The 18,048-nt window shown below is 42.4% G+C and overlaps 2 protein-coding genes across 5 annotated transcripts; one reads left to right on the top strand and one right to left on the bottom strand.

Annotated features, from left to right (window-relative positions):
* Positions 1-159: 159 nt before the first annotated feature.
* Positions 160-4,544, bottom strand: cep72 (centrosomal protein 72). 4 transcript variants are annotated; one of them, XM_086038029.1, is made up of 11 exons: positions 4,110-4,544; positions 3,825-3,952; positions 3,547-3,739; positions 3,386-3,446; positions 2,747-2,901; positions 1,828-1,865; positions 1,643-1,736; positions 1,395-1,552; positions 557-683; positions 396-466; positions 160-302 (listed from the first exon to the last, which is right to left on the bottom strand). In XM_086038029.1, the coding sequence occupies exons 1-11, from the start codon at positions 4,183-4,185 to the stop codon at positions 297-299; spliced, it is 1,107 nt and encodes a 368-aa protein (XP_085894155.1). In that variant the 5' UTR covers positions 4,186-4,544; the 3' UTR covers positions 160-296. The 4 variants fall into 4 exon arrangements, with proteins under 4 accessions (XP_085894155.1, XP_085894157.1, XP_085894156.1 ...); XM_086038031.1 differs by having other exon boundaries at positions 563-683; XM_086038030.1 differs by having other exon boundaries at positions 2,747-2,898.
* Positions 4,545-6,349: 1,805 nt separating this feature from the next.
* On the top strand, positions 6,350-17,934 carry LOC147143720 (kinesin-like protein KIFC3). The gene is made up of 20 exons (XM_086038485.1): positions 6,350-6,492; positions 6,597-6,722; positions 6,935-7,031; positions 7,113-7,270; positions 7,343-7,589; positions 9,408-9,580; positions 9,662-9,727; positions 10,820-10,957; positions 11,030-11,227; positions 11,313-11,486; positions 12,247-12,394; positions 12,474-12,604; positions 12,988-13,099; positions 13,200-13,381; positions 13,464-13,568; positions 13,717-13,847; positions 13,921-14,041; positions 15,134-15,263; positions 15,411-15,640; positions 17,073-17,934. Exons 2-20 carry the CDS (start codon positions 6,618-6,620, stop codon positions 17,196-17,198), a joined length of 2,772 nt encoding a protein of 923 aa, XP_085894611.1. The 5' UTR covers positions 6,350-6,492; positions 6,597-6,617; the 3' UTR covers positions 17,199-17,934.
* The last annotated feature ends 114 nt before the right edge of the window (positions 17,935-18,048 follow it).

Raw genomic sequence — 18,048 nt, 5'->3', positions numbered from 1 at the left:
CAGGCCTTGGGAAACGACCAATCATGGCTCAGCTTTAGAAAACAGGCGAGCAGTGATTGGTCGTTACCGGAGCCCTGGGTAGTTGTGATGTCATTTTTAGGCGACATAAATGACAAAATGGCTGCACCCAGAGATGGCTAAAAACGGGTGGATTTTGATGCTTAACTCATATACCACAAACGGAATATTAATCAGAATGCCGTCTTTCAACTAGTGGTCCTGCTGGGACGATATTCTTGAAAAAAAATATGTTTGGGTTGATTTCCCACTTTAATCACATTCCTGCATGCTTCCAGTTAGACCTGTAGTGAGAGACAAAACAAAACACACAAACAAAAGTGAGTATGTTTGAAGTCACATCATTTTATCACCAAAGCTAAGATGGCGGAGGATACCTGAGGATGCTCATTGCCGTTCGGAGCCTCCTTCACCTTTCTCTTCAGCTCCTCCACCGTTCTCTGGGCCTCTATTCATGCAAATATGACATGATAGGTTTTTTTTTGGCAAAACATGACTTGAATTAAATATGAATTGGCCTTGCCAAGTTGCCAGTCACCTGTACTGTGACAAGTGGGCGGGTGCTCCGTCATATACTGGCGATACATGCGTTCTGACGTGATCAGCTCTTTTCGGACGGCGACGTTCTCCTCCAAGGCAACCCTCAGCTGCATGTTGAGCTCTCCCTGCATTAGTTGGGACAAATACTCGTCTGACTCAGAAGACGACACTCACTTGCGTGTTGGTTTGCACAAGGGTGTTCGATTCCTAGAAACTTTCCATGGGAAGTTTAGCACTGCAGTTATGGGAAATATTCTTAATATTTGGCCACGTTCTATTCATTTTTATTTGTTTATTTGTGAATATTAATTATTATTAATAAACTTAGTGGTGGCCTTTTTCTATTGAAATGTAAGTTGTAGCGATCATGGAGGTATAATACGGTTTATGATGATGTAGGTATAGTCCACCTGGAACAAGAGGAATAAATTAGAAATTGCTATAAAGTCTGTCCAGCACATTTGCTTTCTTGTATTATAGCTATGTTAAATTTAGAATAAAGTAATCTAACACTACAATGTTAGTCGGGTAATTTCATCAAAACATGATTACCTAGTTGTAATCTGTGGGTTCAAAGATTTTCGAAATGATCTGCCATGTGAACAGTGCAAACTGTATTCAGGGGGTGTGGCCTCAGAAGCCCCGGACTAAGTGGCATGCTGTGTATGCAAAGTGCGTGGAAATTCAGATGCAATTTACATTCAATCTGCCTGTTCCAATCTAGATGTTATTATATGTTTTTCAAAAGTTCTGTGTTATATAATTGCCATACATTCCCATGAAAGGTTTTCAGCAATGTAAACTCTCATTTTGCAACCCCATTTTTGTGTCATCACCAGATCAGTGGTGAATTTGTTCACAGCAGCTTTGTGTTCTTTTTCTTGTGCGGTCGCAAAAAGACACAACGCATCCACTTCCTCTTTTAAGGTGTTGACCTCAGCATCCTGACTAGAGATATGGTTTTCCATCATAGAGAGGACCTGGACAATCTGAGCTGGATCCAGAAAAGAGGGAGAACGTGGATTTTTTTATTTTTTCAATCTCGCTTTCCTGCAATTAGACACAATCCCCAAAGCGAACTCACTCAGGAAGTTGGTGTTAAGCTGCAGAGTTCTCTCTCCCACCCAGTGTTTGTCCATGAGGTCGAGCAGCTCCCCCAAGGGCTTCCTGTAACTACCCTGGAAGGAGTATTCAGATTATCTGATAGCACATGAATGTGGCACCAAACAGTAACAGAAAATCCTCACAGTAATATCGCCGACTTTGTACCTGCTGCTTGTTTTCTGCTTGTGGCGACATGCCGGCACCTTCGGTCAGCCATGAAGGATACAAACCGGGGTTGGAGCCAGAATGATGGGAATTGGAAGATTAGTGGTCTTGAGCTCAAAAATGTAACAACACAACATTTACAACTACTACTTCCAGGTTTTGGGTCAAAATGAAATTGGATTTCAGTTACTTGTAAGATGGGAAGAGATGATAGCACTTTGGACAAAGTATTATCTGGAATGATAAACACTGATTCATTTGCCTTCAAAATATGCAGAGATAATTGTTAATTTATTTTTGTATTTACTTTGGTGGTTATAATCCAGCAAGGGGAAATATAAACGGTACACTACTGTTTTTTTTGGTTTATTTATTTTTTTGGGCAGAAATGCAAGGACATGTCAGAGTAAAGGTTCTGCGATCCGATGGCTCTGTGCCTTGCTCAATAGAGTTCGTAGTCAGAAAGCAGACCACCATCTCTCCGACAACTAGCTGCCTTTTTTTGTCCGCTATTACCAATTTGGAAGTGTGATGTTAATACTGGACTGACTTAACTCCCCAAATAAACAACTGAATACGTTCTAAAAATGGCCCTCTGCTGCCACCTAGTGCTGGAATCATATAGCTAAAATCAACAGAAATGCAATTGAGTGTGTACAGTATTTTTGTTACATAGATTCTGTTTAGACTTTCAGAAAAAGAAGTACATAAAGAAACAATTTTCAGATTGTGCGTCCTCCTTGATATTGGCATGAGAAACTCATGCTGCAAAGAAAACGGGTGGCAGCTGAAAAGTACAATCACCTGGAACTAAACAGTTGTGTGAGACCATTTAATTTCTCTTAGAAAGATATTAAACATAGCTGCATGATTTTAAAAAGAGGAAGGAAGAAAAAAAAACAAGAAAACAATGTCACACCTGTCTGCTGATGAGATGACTTTAATTCTTCATTTGGGTAACTGTGGCTTCTGTAATTGGCGCCGGTGCGGTTCAACTCAACATCATCAGTGTCATTCAACAGGGAGAGCTTCATGCTGAGGCGGTCCAGTATGGCCTGTCGGTTATCACGGCTTCTGAAAATCATGAGCGAGACAACTAAGATGGATGTGGAGCAAATAAGATTGCGCTGTTGGGAGTTTTGGGGCCCCTTGAAAAAAAAGATCACTTTTGGCCCCGACACTTCATTGTTGTAAATTGAAAACATGATTTTTGAGGTTTCCTGTCAGTCATGGGTCCTTAGAATCTCTAGCACTGTTTTTCCTCTTACTGCACCCCACAGCTTTCGTCCTGGCTGTTGAGTATAACAGGCCAAAAGTAATAATGCAATAAGTCTGCAATAATAAAAGAACGGAAGTACACCAGCTGTAACTCATTCACTGCCAAAGACACATCTTTTCACTGTCCAGACATTCAATGCCAGGAACTTATTTTTATTTTTTTTTCAAAATTTTTCAAACATTAGGGTAAAAGGGGGTCCGAAAATGTCTGGCAGTGAATGAGTTCATGTTCCACCACAAACAGCACTAATTGTGTTTGCCCTTTAAAATTGCCTTCTACCTTTTCTGGGAATACTGCTTCTTGGCAGACTTGCGCTCAGCGTCTTCGACTGGACATCCATCTGAAAGCAAAGAAGTGCATTCTATACTAGAAACTGATCTGGTATTAGCAGCCTGTCTGCTAATTCAACTAACTCTTGAGCAGTCTGGCTGACACCTTACCTAACTTGCGCAGGCTGGCCATGACATGCAGCACAAAAAGTCGGTAGTGCGGCTCAGTCTTGCCCAGAGGATTGAGTCTCAGATCAAGTTCCCTCAAAACTGGCAACTCAAAGAGGACCTTTACCTCTTCCAGGGAAGGTATGCAGTTATAGTATAGATTTAGGATCTGTAAATGTTTCAAATGTTGTAGACCCTAAGGAGGTATATCAAAGTACATTGAACACATTAAAGACAGTAATTGAAGGCCTTAAAAACAACAGCACTACACTCAGGCATACCTCAACAGAGACTAATGAATTATGTGAAAGATTCAGAGATTTCAGACGCTCAAAGTTGGCCAATCCATTTCCCAGGTATCCGATTTTCTGCTTGTATGTACCAGGGAGACTCAGGGAGCGAACATCTCCTGTTCAGAATATATAGGATTTTTTTTCTCCCCACAGTAACTACAATTTAACTTTGTTAAGCCACAAATAGCAGGGACAAGACAACATTTTGCATAGACTGACTTTGAAATCTACTTTACTCATGAATGTGTATCGTTATGGTAAGTATGAAGTTACCGAGGCGTTGGTGACTTAATCCCAATTTGTTCATTATCCATTCTTCAGTTAAAGCCATCAAAGTTATCGGCGCCATTCTTTTTTTCTCGAAAACTGGTCAAACGAGAGTTTTATTTTCTGATACGGTGATAATAATAATAAAAAACGATAATGTATGTGTTTGTATTGCCAAACTACGGATAAAAAAATGTTTTAGCATCTGAGACTACTGGAGGAAGTGATCAAAGTCAAGTTGTAAATGGAGTTCGACGGACGTCCGTCCACAATTTTAGTCAAAACTGGCAACACATAAACACTGAAATATTGTTTAGATGACCCGAAAGATAGCAGATAAAATATTTATTTCTTTTTAACTCCCGGTTATCCAAAATGATGCAGCTGATGTGCGAGTTTCCGAGTAACATTGAACGCATTAAATATGCGCCTGCGCATTGTTGCCGTCTGGGCGTGTCACGTGCCCAAACAAACGTGCCACTGTTTAGCAAAGTTCGTCTTGTGACAAGATTATATAGAATGTTACCCGATTTTATGCTATATTATTGTTGTAGCTAATTCTAAACACATGTCCCATTTCTTAAGATAACTAATAATCGTTTTTTTGGACAAAATGGCGTGGATATTAGTCAATCTAATTTTGTTTTCCTCAGCCCTTTTCTCCTCATATAAACTCTTTAAGGTAGGTAGCCCAGTGGAATATATTATGTGTTAAGTATGACCAAGTTAATTGTTAATGCCTATGACATAAATTATTGTGGATGCAATATTTTCACTCTCATTTCTGTTGCTTCTGTAGGACCACAGAGCTCCCTCAGTTGGCTTCTTCCTGGTTGGGCTCTCTGCAGGACTTGCTGTTTTGCCTTCCTCAAGCATATTCCTCACCTCACTCCAGCAAGATGCAGAATGCGCCGGAGAGGTTCTGGCTCCAGTGCTGCTTGCCTTCCACTTCCTTTGGCTCAGTGAAGACCGCAACACAGCATGTATTCTCCTGTGTGGCTCCTGCCTGCTGCTGGGGCTATGTGACAAGTTCTCTGCAGATACACTCACTGTCCTTACTTGCTGCATGGGCCTGGCATCTTTGTCCTGTTGCCTCATGGTCTGTCTGTTTGCAGGAAACCCAATAGGGGCCCTGATCAGCGTAACAGTCTGCCTGCCAGTACTTTTGGCACCTACTTTTGGATCACACACGTTTGCTTCGCTCGGCTCTCAGGCCACCAATGAGGGAACCATGAAGTGGCTTTTGAAAGGCTCCATGTCCATAGGCTGTTTGGCCTCAAAACATTCCCTGGACACATTTCTGTCGGATGTGACTGATCAATATCACTTAAATATGTAGAGAGTTGTTCATGCACACATGTCTGTTGGCATTGTGTATTCAATAATGCTCGCAAAGACTTTCTGGAGTGGTTCTAGTTTAATGGGTTTAGAGGGGAATACATGGTGGCTTAATATACTCAACAAAACCGTAAAACCTCTGAAGTCAAACATAATCGTGTCATTCCCTTGTTTGTTCCATTTTTCCCCCATAGGAAATAACAGAAATTGGCAGCACAATGCTGAGCAGTTAGCATGTTTCTACTACAGTTGCTGCAAAAGACATACTGCGCTTTGTTTGGTTTAAAAATCCATTTGAAGACACATTTCTATTCTCTGGCTTTCGATCCGACCCGAAACTGACAAATTTTCGGCCGTTTTCCGGTGTCTATTGTATATAGTGTTTTGTGTTAAACTTATTGATTTCACTTGTTGTATTATGGCCATTTTGTTGTTGTATGTAAAGTATAGATAGAATTGTATGTATAAAGTCTTATCTGCTTAACTTGAATAATGCTCAGGGTTAATCCACATCTGTTGTTCATCTGCCACCTCATTAAATTAATCTTCATATATTTATCTGTGTACTTGTATTTCATTTACTTTATACCCTGTGTATAAATAATGTTTGTTATCCATTCACTGATTTTGTCATTTGAGTGATTTATTGTGCCTGATATACTGTATGTTTAGATTTAATAAAATACTTTTGAAATTGGTTTAGCAGTATTTTAGCAAGGTTATGATAGCAAATATAGCAGGTTGTTTGTGAGCTAAAAGAGCTAATCATTTTAGCATTGAGAATGAAATCATCATCTGTCAAGCCTCCATGGCAGCTGAGGCTCTGCACTGAGCATGCTCGCTGCAGCTGCAGCCTGTAAATGGGCCAAGAGTGCAGAGGAGGAGGAGAAAGAGGAGGAGAAAGCAGTCAGATGGGCTGTACAGCGTTGGATGCTGTTGCTGGCATGAGAAAAGGAGCTGCATGGCACTACATGGATGAAGTGTGAAAGGAGAATACAAATGACGGCAATGTCGAATTATTGCCACCAAGGAGAAGACGCTACATGCTGAGGTAAAAAAAGATGGAGTGTTTTGCATGATGGAATGTGGCCACTGTTCAAATTTTTACCAGGGCGAGAAATGTCCTCTGCTGCGTGTTTTGATCTCAATTCACAGGAACTGTTGCACAGCGTGGAGATGTACGCCTTCTACTCCCTTTTAGTCTATATCTTCTACACTGTCTTCAAGAAGGAGGAGGAGGAGGAGGAAGCCTTGGAGGCATCATGTGGAGCCTCCGCAGACGTACGTCTCGCCACATCATATTCAGCCTCGGGGGTCCCTTTGTCAAATAATAGCATTTTGCGGGAGTTCTGTGCATGAGTCATAGCAAAAAACTGACAGTTAAAATGGGGTCTCTTTCTTGGCCATAAACCGCCATTGCACGCAGCTCTAGTTGCAATGTGTAAATGTTGGAATCATTACCACCTGACCCTCATTTATCTTGCTGTGCTCAGGAGCCAAGACCTGTTTCCATGGAAACAGGGAGAAGAGGGAATGATGGCCACACCCCCAAAATGAGAAAGGAGGCATGTGCAAGGCTTAGTGACTCAAGTAAGTGTTGAAAATAAATAGCGATGGATGGGAATGCATTGTGATGTTTACTCTCTGTTATTGTGATTTGTGGTCATCCAGGCAGTAGCAGTGACAGTGACGACATGTCTCTGAGCGATGAAGATGAACAAAATGGCACTGACATCCCCGCTTGCACTCCTCTGGCAGCATTTCTATCCTTTAAGCAGGAGTCTGACAAGAGGAGGAACTCACAGGGGCAACTGGAGACAGCAGGAAAGGTGACGTCTTGACACAAATGAGCACATTTCCCACAAACGGAGCTGCAGCAAATACAGTCAACTTGTTCTCAGTTGGGAGAGTCTCCCTTGATGGCCGTCATGTCCCACCTGCTGAGCTTCCTGGAGCAGTACTCCCACTTCCAGCAGCTGCAGCAGCAGGCCGAGCAGTACCGCGTCCAGCTCAAGAGGCACCGCGTGCAGCACCGCCGACAGATGAAAGCGCTGCGGGCCTCCTACCGCCAGCGCCTGAAGGACAAGAAGAGCCTCATTTGTAACCTGGAGGAAGCTGTCAGCCAGCAGCTGAGCCCGCAGAGTGACGGTGAGCGAAAGGGTCCAGCGTGAGAGGGAGGAGGGGAAGAGGATGGCGCGTAATTGGACATTTACATTGACATGGGTCTGGGAGCCATTCAGTGCATTGCTTTGGCATCGAAAGAAGAACAACACTGAATACTTATTGGAAAACGAGCTGCTGAGGTTCATTTAGAACTATAAATTCTCCTACATTCTAAAAACAGTTGGGTTAAAAATAACACAATTGTGGGTCAAAAATGGACCGATACACAAATTGGGTCAAATTGACCCATTTCCTTGCATTGTTTTGTACAAAACAGCCCATTTTTGGGTGTTGTTTTGTACAAAACTACTGTTTTCTGAAAAAAAAACCCCAAGAAAGTTGGGTCAAACTAAGCCAAGTTGTGGATCGGTCCATTTTTGACCCAAAATTGTGTTATTTTTAACCCGACTGTTTTTAGAGTGTAAAGTCACCTGGGATAGGCTCAAGCTCCCCCGTGACCCTAATGAGGACAAATGCCTTAGAAAATGGATGGATGGAGAGCAAAACCTGCTCAATGTACTTTGGGTCATAGACAACCTATTGGTCATGTACAAAGTAACAGAGACTAGACTGTAGCATGTGAGTGCATATCAACATGGAACAGATGGCTCTTTGACCCGGGAGCAGAAGAGCAGAATTAATTCTAAGCTCTGTGGTCGTGCGCGTATTTACAGTACATTCACATGTGCATGATTCTGGAAGTGATACCACCGAAGGGGCTAAAGTGCATGACGGCCATCTCATGAATATTGACGATTATAGGTCACAGGACGAGTCTGCGTCATTCCTCGTTGAGATTCTTCGGTGAAGTCGCAAGCGGTTTGAAGGTGTTTATGAATAATATCTGAGCGTTTCATTCCCTGCAAATGCATTTACACGGCTGGCGCATGCAAGTTGGCACGTGTACTCGTGTCGGACTAAAAATAGCTGCGGCGGCTGGTGTCCTTGTGTTGTGAAGCTTTGTTTTTGTTTATAATGCGACATGCACTGCCTTAGGAAATGTGCCTGTGCCTTCATACAAACATACATTCTGCGTTGAATTGTCCCTTTCTGTTTATCCTGTAAATCTCTGCTATATTGCTCATTCTTTTTTCAGCTCCAGCAAACAAGGCTCCTATTTTGATATTCTTATATTATTACTCAATAACATTAGCAAGGCCTGCATTGAAGATCAGAGGTGACAGAGCTTGTCTGGCCAATCCCGGTGGTGTGGTTATTAAGATGCTGCAGGGCATGTTTCTTCTATATGGACACGGTTGTTGCTGCTTTTGTGCTTGAATGAGGCTACACGTGAGAAAATTGGCTACCCTGGAGAGTCCAAAGGCAGCAGCAGCAGCAATAATGTTAGCATCACTGCCTCACTACATGGAGGCTTTAAGTGCATCCTTAATGTTCATGAATATTACACGTCTTCAAGTATCAAAATAAACTGCGGAGATTGGTTTCATAGTCCTGCTCAGAGGGTAAAGGACCATACAGTTACTGTGGTATTAATATTGGTGTTTGTTTTTAATAAATCCCCATCCATTTTCTGTAGGACTTGTCCTCTTTAGACTCACAGGTCAACTGGAGACTATCCGAGTTTTCTTTAGTTGAGAGGCAGGATACATCTTGGTCACCAGGCAATTGCAGTCACCCCATTTGGTTAAGGGTTGATGAAAATTCATCTTTCACAAAGCAGGTCGTAGGCAAATTAAAGGGTTACTATTTCTGGTTGACCTAATATGAATATGGGTAAAATGTGACAGAATATAATCAGAGCCCATTCCACTGCTATTAAAGAGACGAATTATGTACTTCCAGGCGAGAGCGGCAGTGTTGCCGGGTCTCAAATTGGAGTTCACAGCCTGGTGGAGTCTCTTTACGGCCTGCAGGGGGAACGTAGCAAGCTCAGAGGAGAACTGCGACTTTTGCGCTCACAGCTTGAACAGAAGGACCGAGACAGACACTCACGTGTACTGGCCTTTCAGCAGCAGGTAGGTACAGACAGTAGACCGTCACATAAGATCTAATTGTGCCTAAATTCCTCCAAAAATAGATCTATTTTTCTTGCACAGATCGATGATCTTAAAAGTGGAATTGAAGAACGCGAGGAGGAACTGTGCAGGCTCAAAACTGCCACTGTAAGTGTTTAATTGCAGCCACAGTAAATGAAACTAGCATCCTGCAGCAAACCCGAAAGCAACACTAGCCTAATACAAACAGTCATGGGCGTTTTCAGTCCATTTTGGGGGTTGCTCATGCGCCCTTAAATTGAATTTCAGCACCCCTAAAATTGAAGAGATTATGTGGGGTTTTTTTTCTTTAATGTATGTCCTGTTTAGCACTCTTTAGCTAGCGAAGTGTGCTAACATAATAGTACTTTGTTCAAACAATATTTTAACAACAAAATTACAGCAACGTCTTTTTGACATTATTGTTTGGTGGTGTGTCGTGAAAATGTTCGAATGCAAACTTACATTACACTTGCACATAGTCCTGCCCTCGAGAGCCCCTATCAGCCTGTTTTAGATGTCTCCCTCCTCCAACATACCTGATTCAAATGATTGTTATCATGCTTCTGCGAAGCTTGCTGATGAGTTGATCATTTGAATCAAGTGTGTTGGAGGAGGGAGACATCTAAAATAGACTTTATAGGGGCTCTCGAGGATCGGACTTGGGCACCACTGGTTTACTAGTTTATGCGCCATCGCTTAATAAAGATGGGGAAACACTGCAACAAAACAAGTGTCATTGTTCCATGGGTTTTGGAGCTCTGACCTCAACCAGGGGCGGAGCCATGGGTGGGCCTGGGTGTGCACAGGCCCACCCAGATTGACAGACACCCAGTGAGATTCATGAAAAAATATATACTTTTACATTTTTAGTAAATTATCATAACTTTTTTTTTGAATTTGTGTTTTGTTGTGTTTTTTATTACATTGAATATTAAGAATGACAATTATGGTTGTCTCAGGAAGATCTGAACTTCATATTATTTAGTTTGCCATTTTATTTTAATATACAATGTGTCAGGACAGGAGGATTGTGCTCGGTGAGAGAAATTTTCAGCCCCACCCTGATTTTCCCAGGCCCACCCACTAGCCACGTTCTGGCTCCGCCCCTGACCTCAACCCATTTGGGATGAGCTCAGAGAGAATGGGCTGATGTCCCCTAGATGAAATTGCTGTCCCGGCTGTCCCTATACTTTTGTCCAAGATGCTTTATTTCCTCAGGGCGCCACAGATTCAGAAAAGCGTGTATTGTGTCTTTCGGCGGAGAACGAGACCCTCAAGCAGAGCCTCACAGTCACCCAAGGCCTCTTGCAGCAGCTGACCACCATCCCCTCACAGTCCAGCAGCATGCTCATCAAGGTAAGACGCGCCGTGACTCCCATTTATTTTACTGCCGCATTTTTTAAAGGTAACTGCCATCGTCTTACTTAGGAAAATGAGAATCTGCGAAGCCGGGTGCAGCAGCTGGAGGCTTCCCTGCAGCAGCGCGCTGAGCAGCTGTCGCAGCTGGAGCAGCAGAGCGAACGGAGCGAGTGGAGGAGAGGGGAGGAGCTGAGAAGGCGAGAGGACAGAGTGAGGGAGCTTCAGCTGGAGTTGGACAGAGAGCGGGGCAAGGAGCCTGTGGTTAAGGTAAAGAAATGGTTTGGGGATCTTTCATGTGGACTTGGATACTTTACAGGTGGAGTTTTGTTCTACACATTATTGTTTCTTCTAGTACGTCACCCAGACTGTCGAGGTGGAGTCGCCGGCCACCATGAAGCAGCTGACCAAAGCCAGGCAGAGGAATGAGCTGCTGTCCGAGAAGTTGTCCAACCAGAATGAGCGCTGCAAACAGCTGGAGGAGCAAATCCGGAAATCGGATGAATACAGCTGTAATCTGCAGCACAAGGTACAGAGCACATCTTCATTGCTGTATTGCCCACCAAAGAGGTGCCGCGTGGCATTATAAAACAAAAGAAATTATATTTCATTAAAATCAAACAAATAATTATGTTGACTTGTGGCGGCACGGTGGTCGACTGGTTAGCACATCCGCCTCACAGTTCAGAGGTCGTGGGTTCGATCCCGGCCCCGGCCTCCCTGTGTGGAGTTTGCATGTTCTCCCCGTGCCCGCGTGGGTTTTCTCCAGGTACTCCGGTTTCCTCCCACATTCTAAAAACATGCATGGTAAGTTGATTGGACACTCTAAATTGCCCCTAGGTGTGATTATGAGTGCGGTTGTTTGTTTGTCTCTGTGTGCCCTGCGATTGGCTGGCAACCAATTCAGGGTGTCCCCCGCCTACTGCCCAAAAGCAGCTGGAATAGTGTGTTATCAGCTTCCAGTTGATAACATTTAGTGTTATAGTAACACTCTATTGCGAACAGTGTGCTTTTGTAGCAAAGTAACAGGCGAGTGCACGACAGGTGATTGACACAAGTCACAGCTTCTTTCTCTGATTGGTTGTTTTTCCAAGAGTGGGGCGGTTTCTTGAAAATCAAATTGGAGGCATTAGACTAGAGACAGCGGATTTTTTCACAGATAATACTGTACCTACTACTGTCAGGTCATAATGACAGTTTTATCAAATGTAACAAAAATGTAACACCAATGTTTTGTTTTTTTGTAAATTGCAAACTCCCGGTGGACATATCCGTGCCCCTTTTCGTAGATTGCAGCCTACGAGCGGGAGATCGGACAGCTGAGAGAGGAGCTGTTGAAGGAGATTGGCCACTTGGAGGAGAGGAAGGAGGAGGCAGTGAAGGCGGCTGCAAACTGCTCGGCAGAACACTTTCAGGACCTGCAGCACCAGTTCTTCGGTCAGTTAGTCTTCTCACTCGTCGTCTTCTCATGTCAGTCTATTATGCTTAATTCAAACACAATTTTTTTTCTCGACAGGTTTACAGAAGCGTCTGACTGCCCTCCCCCCGACTCTGCGCTGCATGAAAACAGACTACGCCAGCCTGCGGAGTCAAGTTCGGAACTTCTCTGAGTTTTACGGCGCGGCAATAAAGGAGGCAAAGAAGCAGGTAACTAACCAGCCTTGCATTACTTAATTATTTATAATTATATTATTATTAATTATAATTATAATACATATTATATATATATTATATATTATAATTATTATGACTTATTTATGACCTAAATTATTTAAGATAAAATTCCCTTTAAGTGTACATATTGATTCTAAACTGCACCAAATCATGTTCAATTTGCATGCTGTGGTCTTGCATTTTTTAGTATTGAAATTGTGACATGATAGTGTTGGTATTAAGAAGTGGATCAAGTTGTGTATATCCCCACTGAAGGTTCAGATACCAAATACACACACACCAATGCTTAATATCACCAACAATACATCGTAGACACACAAAAATAATGTCATGTCATCATCATTTTTATTTGGCAGGTTTCAGCAGCAATCTCTGAGATGTCAGAGGCCAACAAAGACCTTCTGGAGAAATACAGAAAGGAAGTTGCACTGCGCAGGAAGTTGCATGAGCAGCTGGTTGAACTAAAAGGTATACACTAATAATGCCAAGTAAAATCTTTTTTCTCAGTCCTACTTGGTACAAATATCGTCATGTTGTTAAGCACTCCTGCGTGTGCTCCATCGCCTAGGCAACATCCGCGTCCTGTGCCGCGTAAAACCTGTGCTGAAAGAGGACCAACACGAGGAGGGCCAATCCGTGGTGGTTACCACAGACCCCGACAACGAGTCCTCTCTGAGCGTGCTGAGTAAAGGGAAGGGTCGCACTTTTGAGCTGGACAAGGTGTTCCATCCTCAGGCTGCACAGGAAGAGGTGACGCAGTTCAACAACACAGAGAAGGAAAAAAAAAGCATCTGCCAAGCTGTAATGTAACTTGCATTTTGCCGCCTTTCAGGTATTTCGAGAGATTGAGCCGCTTGTGACCTCATGCATCGATGGCTACCACGTTTGCATATTTGCATATGGACAGACTGGTTCTGGGAAAACATACACAATGGAGGTAATCATGCTGTGTGTCCTTGTTCAAAATGATTAATGCGATGAATGCGGCTAATTTGAATAACAAATTATGCAAATATGTTAAAAAAAAATACTACGGCAATATGAACGTAGCATTCAATCAAGTTTGTGTTTGTTTTGCTATTTAGGGCAGCGTGGAGAATCCCGGCATCAACCAGAGAGCCCTGAAACATCTCTTTAGTGAAATAGAGGAGCGGAAGGACATGTGGTCGTATACCGTCACTGTCAGCTCAGTGGAGATTTACAACGAGGTGCTAAGGTACAGATACATCCCAGACCAAGCACGATGATGGGATTACGACTGTCGGTTAACAACATATTTTGACTCTCAGAGATCTATTGAGTAAGGATGGAGAGAAACTGGACATCAAAATCAACCCGGACGGAACAGGGCAGCTGCACGTGCCGGGCCTCAGGGTCATTGAGGTTAAGAGCTTTCAGCACATCAAGAAGGTGACAGATATTTTTTACTGTTAGCAGGAGTGTCAAGCTCATTTTTGGTATGGCCCTCAACTTAGTTTTGGTTTCCACTAGAGGGCTGTTATGACCGTGAAAAAAAAAAAAAAAGTAAAATCACCTCATAAATAAGTATTATTAGATCTATACAATTGTCCCTCTTGCTATTTAGGGGCCAAGCTGCATGGTGGCCACCATACATTCAGACTGAGAATCTATCTAAATAAGCGTTGATACTATTGAGCTGCAAAGAGACGACGTATTAACAATCTTCAGTGAACTCTCTGAAAGTGTATTACTTTCACACCTTCGCACTCAATCAAACATGGCCAAGAAGTATTTGCTAATCATACCATGTACAGTCATGAAATAAAATGCGCACATTTACCAACTTTGCCCAACACACTCATAATACAAGCAGGAAGAGATCTTAGTAAAAAGTAACATTTAGAATTGTGAAGAATTAAAAGATTGTTGTGTTATTGCGCTTCTTATGTATGATTTGAATGAATGAGCTTGTCGATAGGCAATATGCAAAATATCTTTGTTTATCACTCTGGTTAGCTGCTAGCTGACAGCTGAATCGTTGCATGAGATAGACTATGAGAAAAAGGCATTATCTAGAAAATTAAGATCCGCAACATGTTTGTTTTTTTTTACTTAGATTTGTTCCTGCTTGTATTGTGAGTGTGTTGGGAAAGGTTGTTCTTGGTGTGCATTTTATTTCATGAAATCCTGACTGCGGATGGTATAGTAAACAATGACTTTTCTGCCATGGGGTGCCGTGTAGCAAAGGCAGACCTGACAACTCAGTTGTGAGGTGCCACCCATCATTGAGTCATTATGAGTAAAAAATGCCTTACTCTGCCCCATGTTACTTTATATATACTTTTAAAAATAAAATGAATTTGGAATCAGACGTCATGAGAAATAGTGTGAAAAATATTGAAGAAGGGATTTACAAGAACTCCACTCATTAAGAAATAAGTAATCTCACTTAGTTTTTGTGGGCAACATAAAATGATGTGAAGCCTTGAGTTTAACGCCTACATTATAGAGTTTAAAAATATTCCGTTTGTTTGTGTCCAGATTTTAGCCATGGCCCGTAGGAACAGAATCACATTTGGAACACAAATGAATCAGCACAGCTCTCGCTCTCACGCTCTGCTCTGCATCACCGTTCAGGGCACCGACCTCGCTACCGGCTCCAAAACCACCGGTCAGTTGCTCAGGCATTAATATTTCAAAATCTTTGTGGAAATACCAACTGTATATTTAATACGATTTGGCATTTTTTCTAATAGCGACAGATGACATTTTTAAGGTAATTGCAGCATGGCTGACATTTTCTTTTTCTTGCCCTCAGGCAAGTTGAACCTGGTTGACCTGGCGGGATCAGAGAGGGTATGGAAGTCTGGTGCAGAGGGCGAAAGGCTGAAGGAGGCCCAGAATATAAACCGCTCCCTGTTGGCCCTCGGGGACGTCATTCAGGCCCTGAGAGCACGACAGACGCACATCCCGTTCAGGAACTCTCGCCTTACGTACTTGTTGCAGGACTCTCTGGGTAAAGGCAGCAAAACGGCCATGGTGGTGCAGGTAGGACTACAACTGATTTAAAATTCATTAATACACGATGAATGATTGTGTATTAGTGTCCTACATGGCTAGCGACCAGTTAAGGGTGTACCCTGCCTCACATCCAAAGGTCACCTGAGACTAGAGCTGAACAAATAATCAATTTTAAAACGACATCGCAATGTAGTAGTATGCAATCCACATGTTTACACATTGTACCATGAACCATGAAAGTGATAACAGATTTGTTTGCATTTTTTTTGTTGTTATCTAATTTATGACTGACTGGACTTATGTTTATGCCACACTTGTTTGGTAGAATTTTGTGAACTTGTTATAGTGAACGTTTAAAAGTCTGCAAGTAAAAGTGTAAGTAGGTTAACAACTGTAATTGAAGTAGATTAACTGTGTTTCATCAAAGTGGAAGTCAACGCAAAATTTTTTTTTTTCAAAAATATGTTCTATGCAAGCACACTAGTTGAAACAGGGCATTCTGATAAATATTGCATTTGTGGAATAAGTGTTAATCCACTTGTGTTTAGCCATCTCCGGGGGCGGCCATTTTGTCTTCTGTCGACTGAAAATGACATCACAACTGCTCACAACGACCAATCACGCCTCAGATTTAGAAAATAGGTCAGCCGTGATTGGTTGTTGTGAGCAGTTGGGATGTCATCTTGCAGTCGACAGAAGACAAAATGGCCGCCCCCTGAGATGGCAAAAAACGAGTGCCTTTTGCTGCTTAACTTGCATTCCACAAACGCAAAATTAATCAGAATGCCGTGTTTCAATTAGTGGACCTGCTGGGAACATATTCTTGAAAGAAATTGGGTTGACTTCTGCTTTAAGTCATGGTTCATTTGCCATTTTTTTTAAAGCCTAACCTATAAACAGAGGTGTCAAATCCACGTCCAGGTAGTATTCGCTCTCTAGACCTGAATTTGACACCTCTGCCTATAAGACCAAAACATTTAAGTATAATAAATATATTTTTTATTGTAATACAGATTAGTTTGTGAAAAATACATGGGAAGAGGGCTTTGAAATAATACTCACATATTAATCACAATCACATAAAGAGGGGGGAAATTTTATTTTTCAAAATTCATCCCTACTTGTGACTTTAATGGGGACAAGCGCCACATAAAACGGATGATTGAATTGTTGGAATATGTTGACATTGTAATGGTACGTGCAAGGTCAACAAAGGTCATAGGTGGGTTCTTCAAATTGTATACATTCATAGCTTAATACTAGAGTTGCAAAGGGGTGGAATTTCATTTCAGATGTAGAATTCAATTATCTGTTTAATGGAGAATGTAGCTGATTTCAGCAGAGGTGGCCAGCATCCTGAGATGTTTGAGGCAAAAAATTTTTTTTTATCACTTTGACTTAAGCCATGGGTGACAATATGTGTCGAGTTCATGACCCTAATTTTGCCTTCTTTCCAAAGGTGTCTTCTCTGGAAAGCAACGTAGGCGAGACACTCTGCTCTCTGAAGTTTGCCCAGCGAGTGTGCAAGGTGGAGCTCGGCCCTGCAGCCAGGAAGATCGAATCTGGCGGCGGGCAGTGTGACTGAACCAGCGACTTCCCGTAGCCACGCGAACACGGTTCTTCTCATTGTTACCTTACAATAGCAACCGACAGCTATCCTGTTCAAGGGCTAACTAAATCTGTCCAAGTCAGACATTATTGACAGACAGACAAGTGAGCACCCTTCGCCGTCATCGAGCACATGCAGGAATATTTATACCTTCACTCTGAGTGCCAACGCATTGTCTGCCTCCACCACGTACAATTCTATGCTTCCTTGAGCCATTCTTGTCTCACTTCCCTTTAGGAGAAATACAATATTCAGGATCTTCTCATCGATCATCAGCATGTAGAGTAGCAGCAGCAGCAGCAGCATTTGGTTTACGACTCCCACAAACACAACACGTCATCTTGTGATGTTTTGATGGATATTTTTCCAATGTAGTAGTCAAACATGTTACGTAATGACACTAAATTCACATATATACAGTACTGTAGTTTATGTGCGATCTGATGGGAGTGACTGAATGCTTTGCTTCTCTTTAGAGCCTTATAATCTCGCCGTTTAACAAGGGCAATGGCAGTCAAGTGTGCAGGTGGCCTTGTATTGTAGTGAGTAGTGCAATATGCGCCCGAGGAGAAGGTTTGGGCCTATGTGGACGATAAATGCACTTTATGGTTAAAGAATAGGACGCTGTTATTTCAGACCAGGCTGCCGAGGTGCTGGCAATAGATCACTAGTGACTGTCATACCAAAATAAAATGTTTCCGTTGTCTTTTCATCAATGTTCCAGTGCATCACCCTTTGATTCAAATTCAAATTTGATTCACTTGTAGCAAACAGTCAGTGTCATGCTCCATAGTGGTCACTTATTAATTAGAGAGTGATAGTTTTC

This window comes from Filicampus tigris, chromosome 8 (genome assembly GCF_054856515.1).
Source record: "Filicampus tigris isolate MCC_2025a chromosome 8, RoL_Ftig_1.0, whole genome shotgun sequence".
Lineage (NCBI taxonomy): Eukaryota > Metazoa > Chordata > Actinopteri > Syngnathiformes > Syngnathidae > Filicampus > Filicampus tigris.
This window is presented reverse-complemented; position numbering and strand designations above follow the sequence as displayed.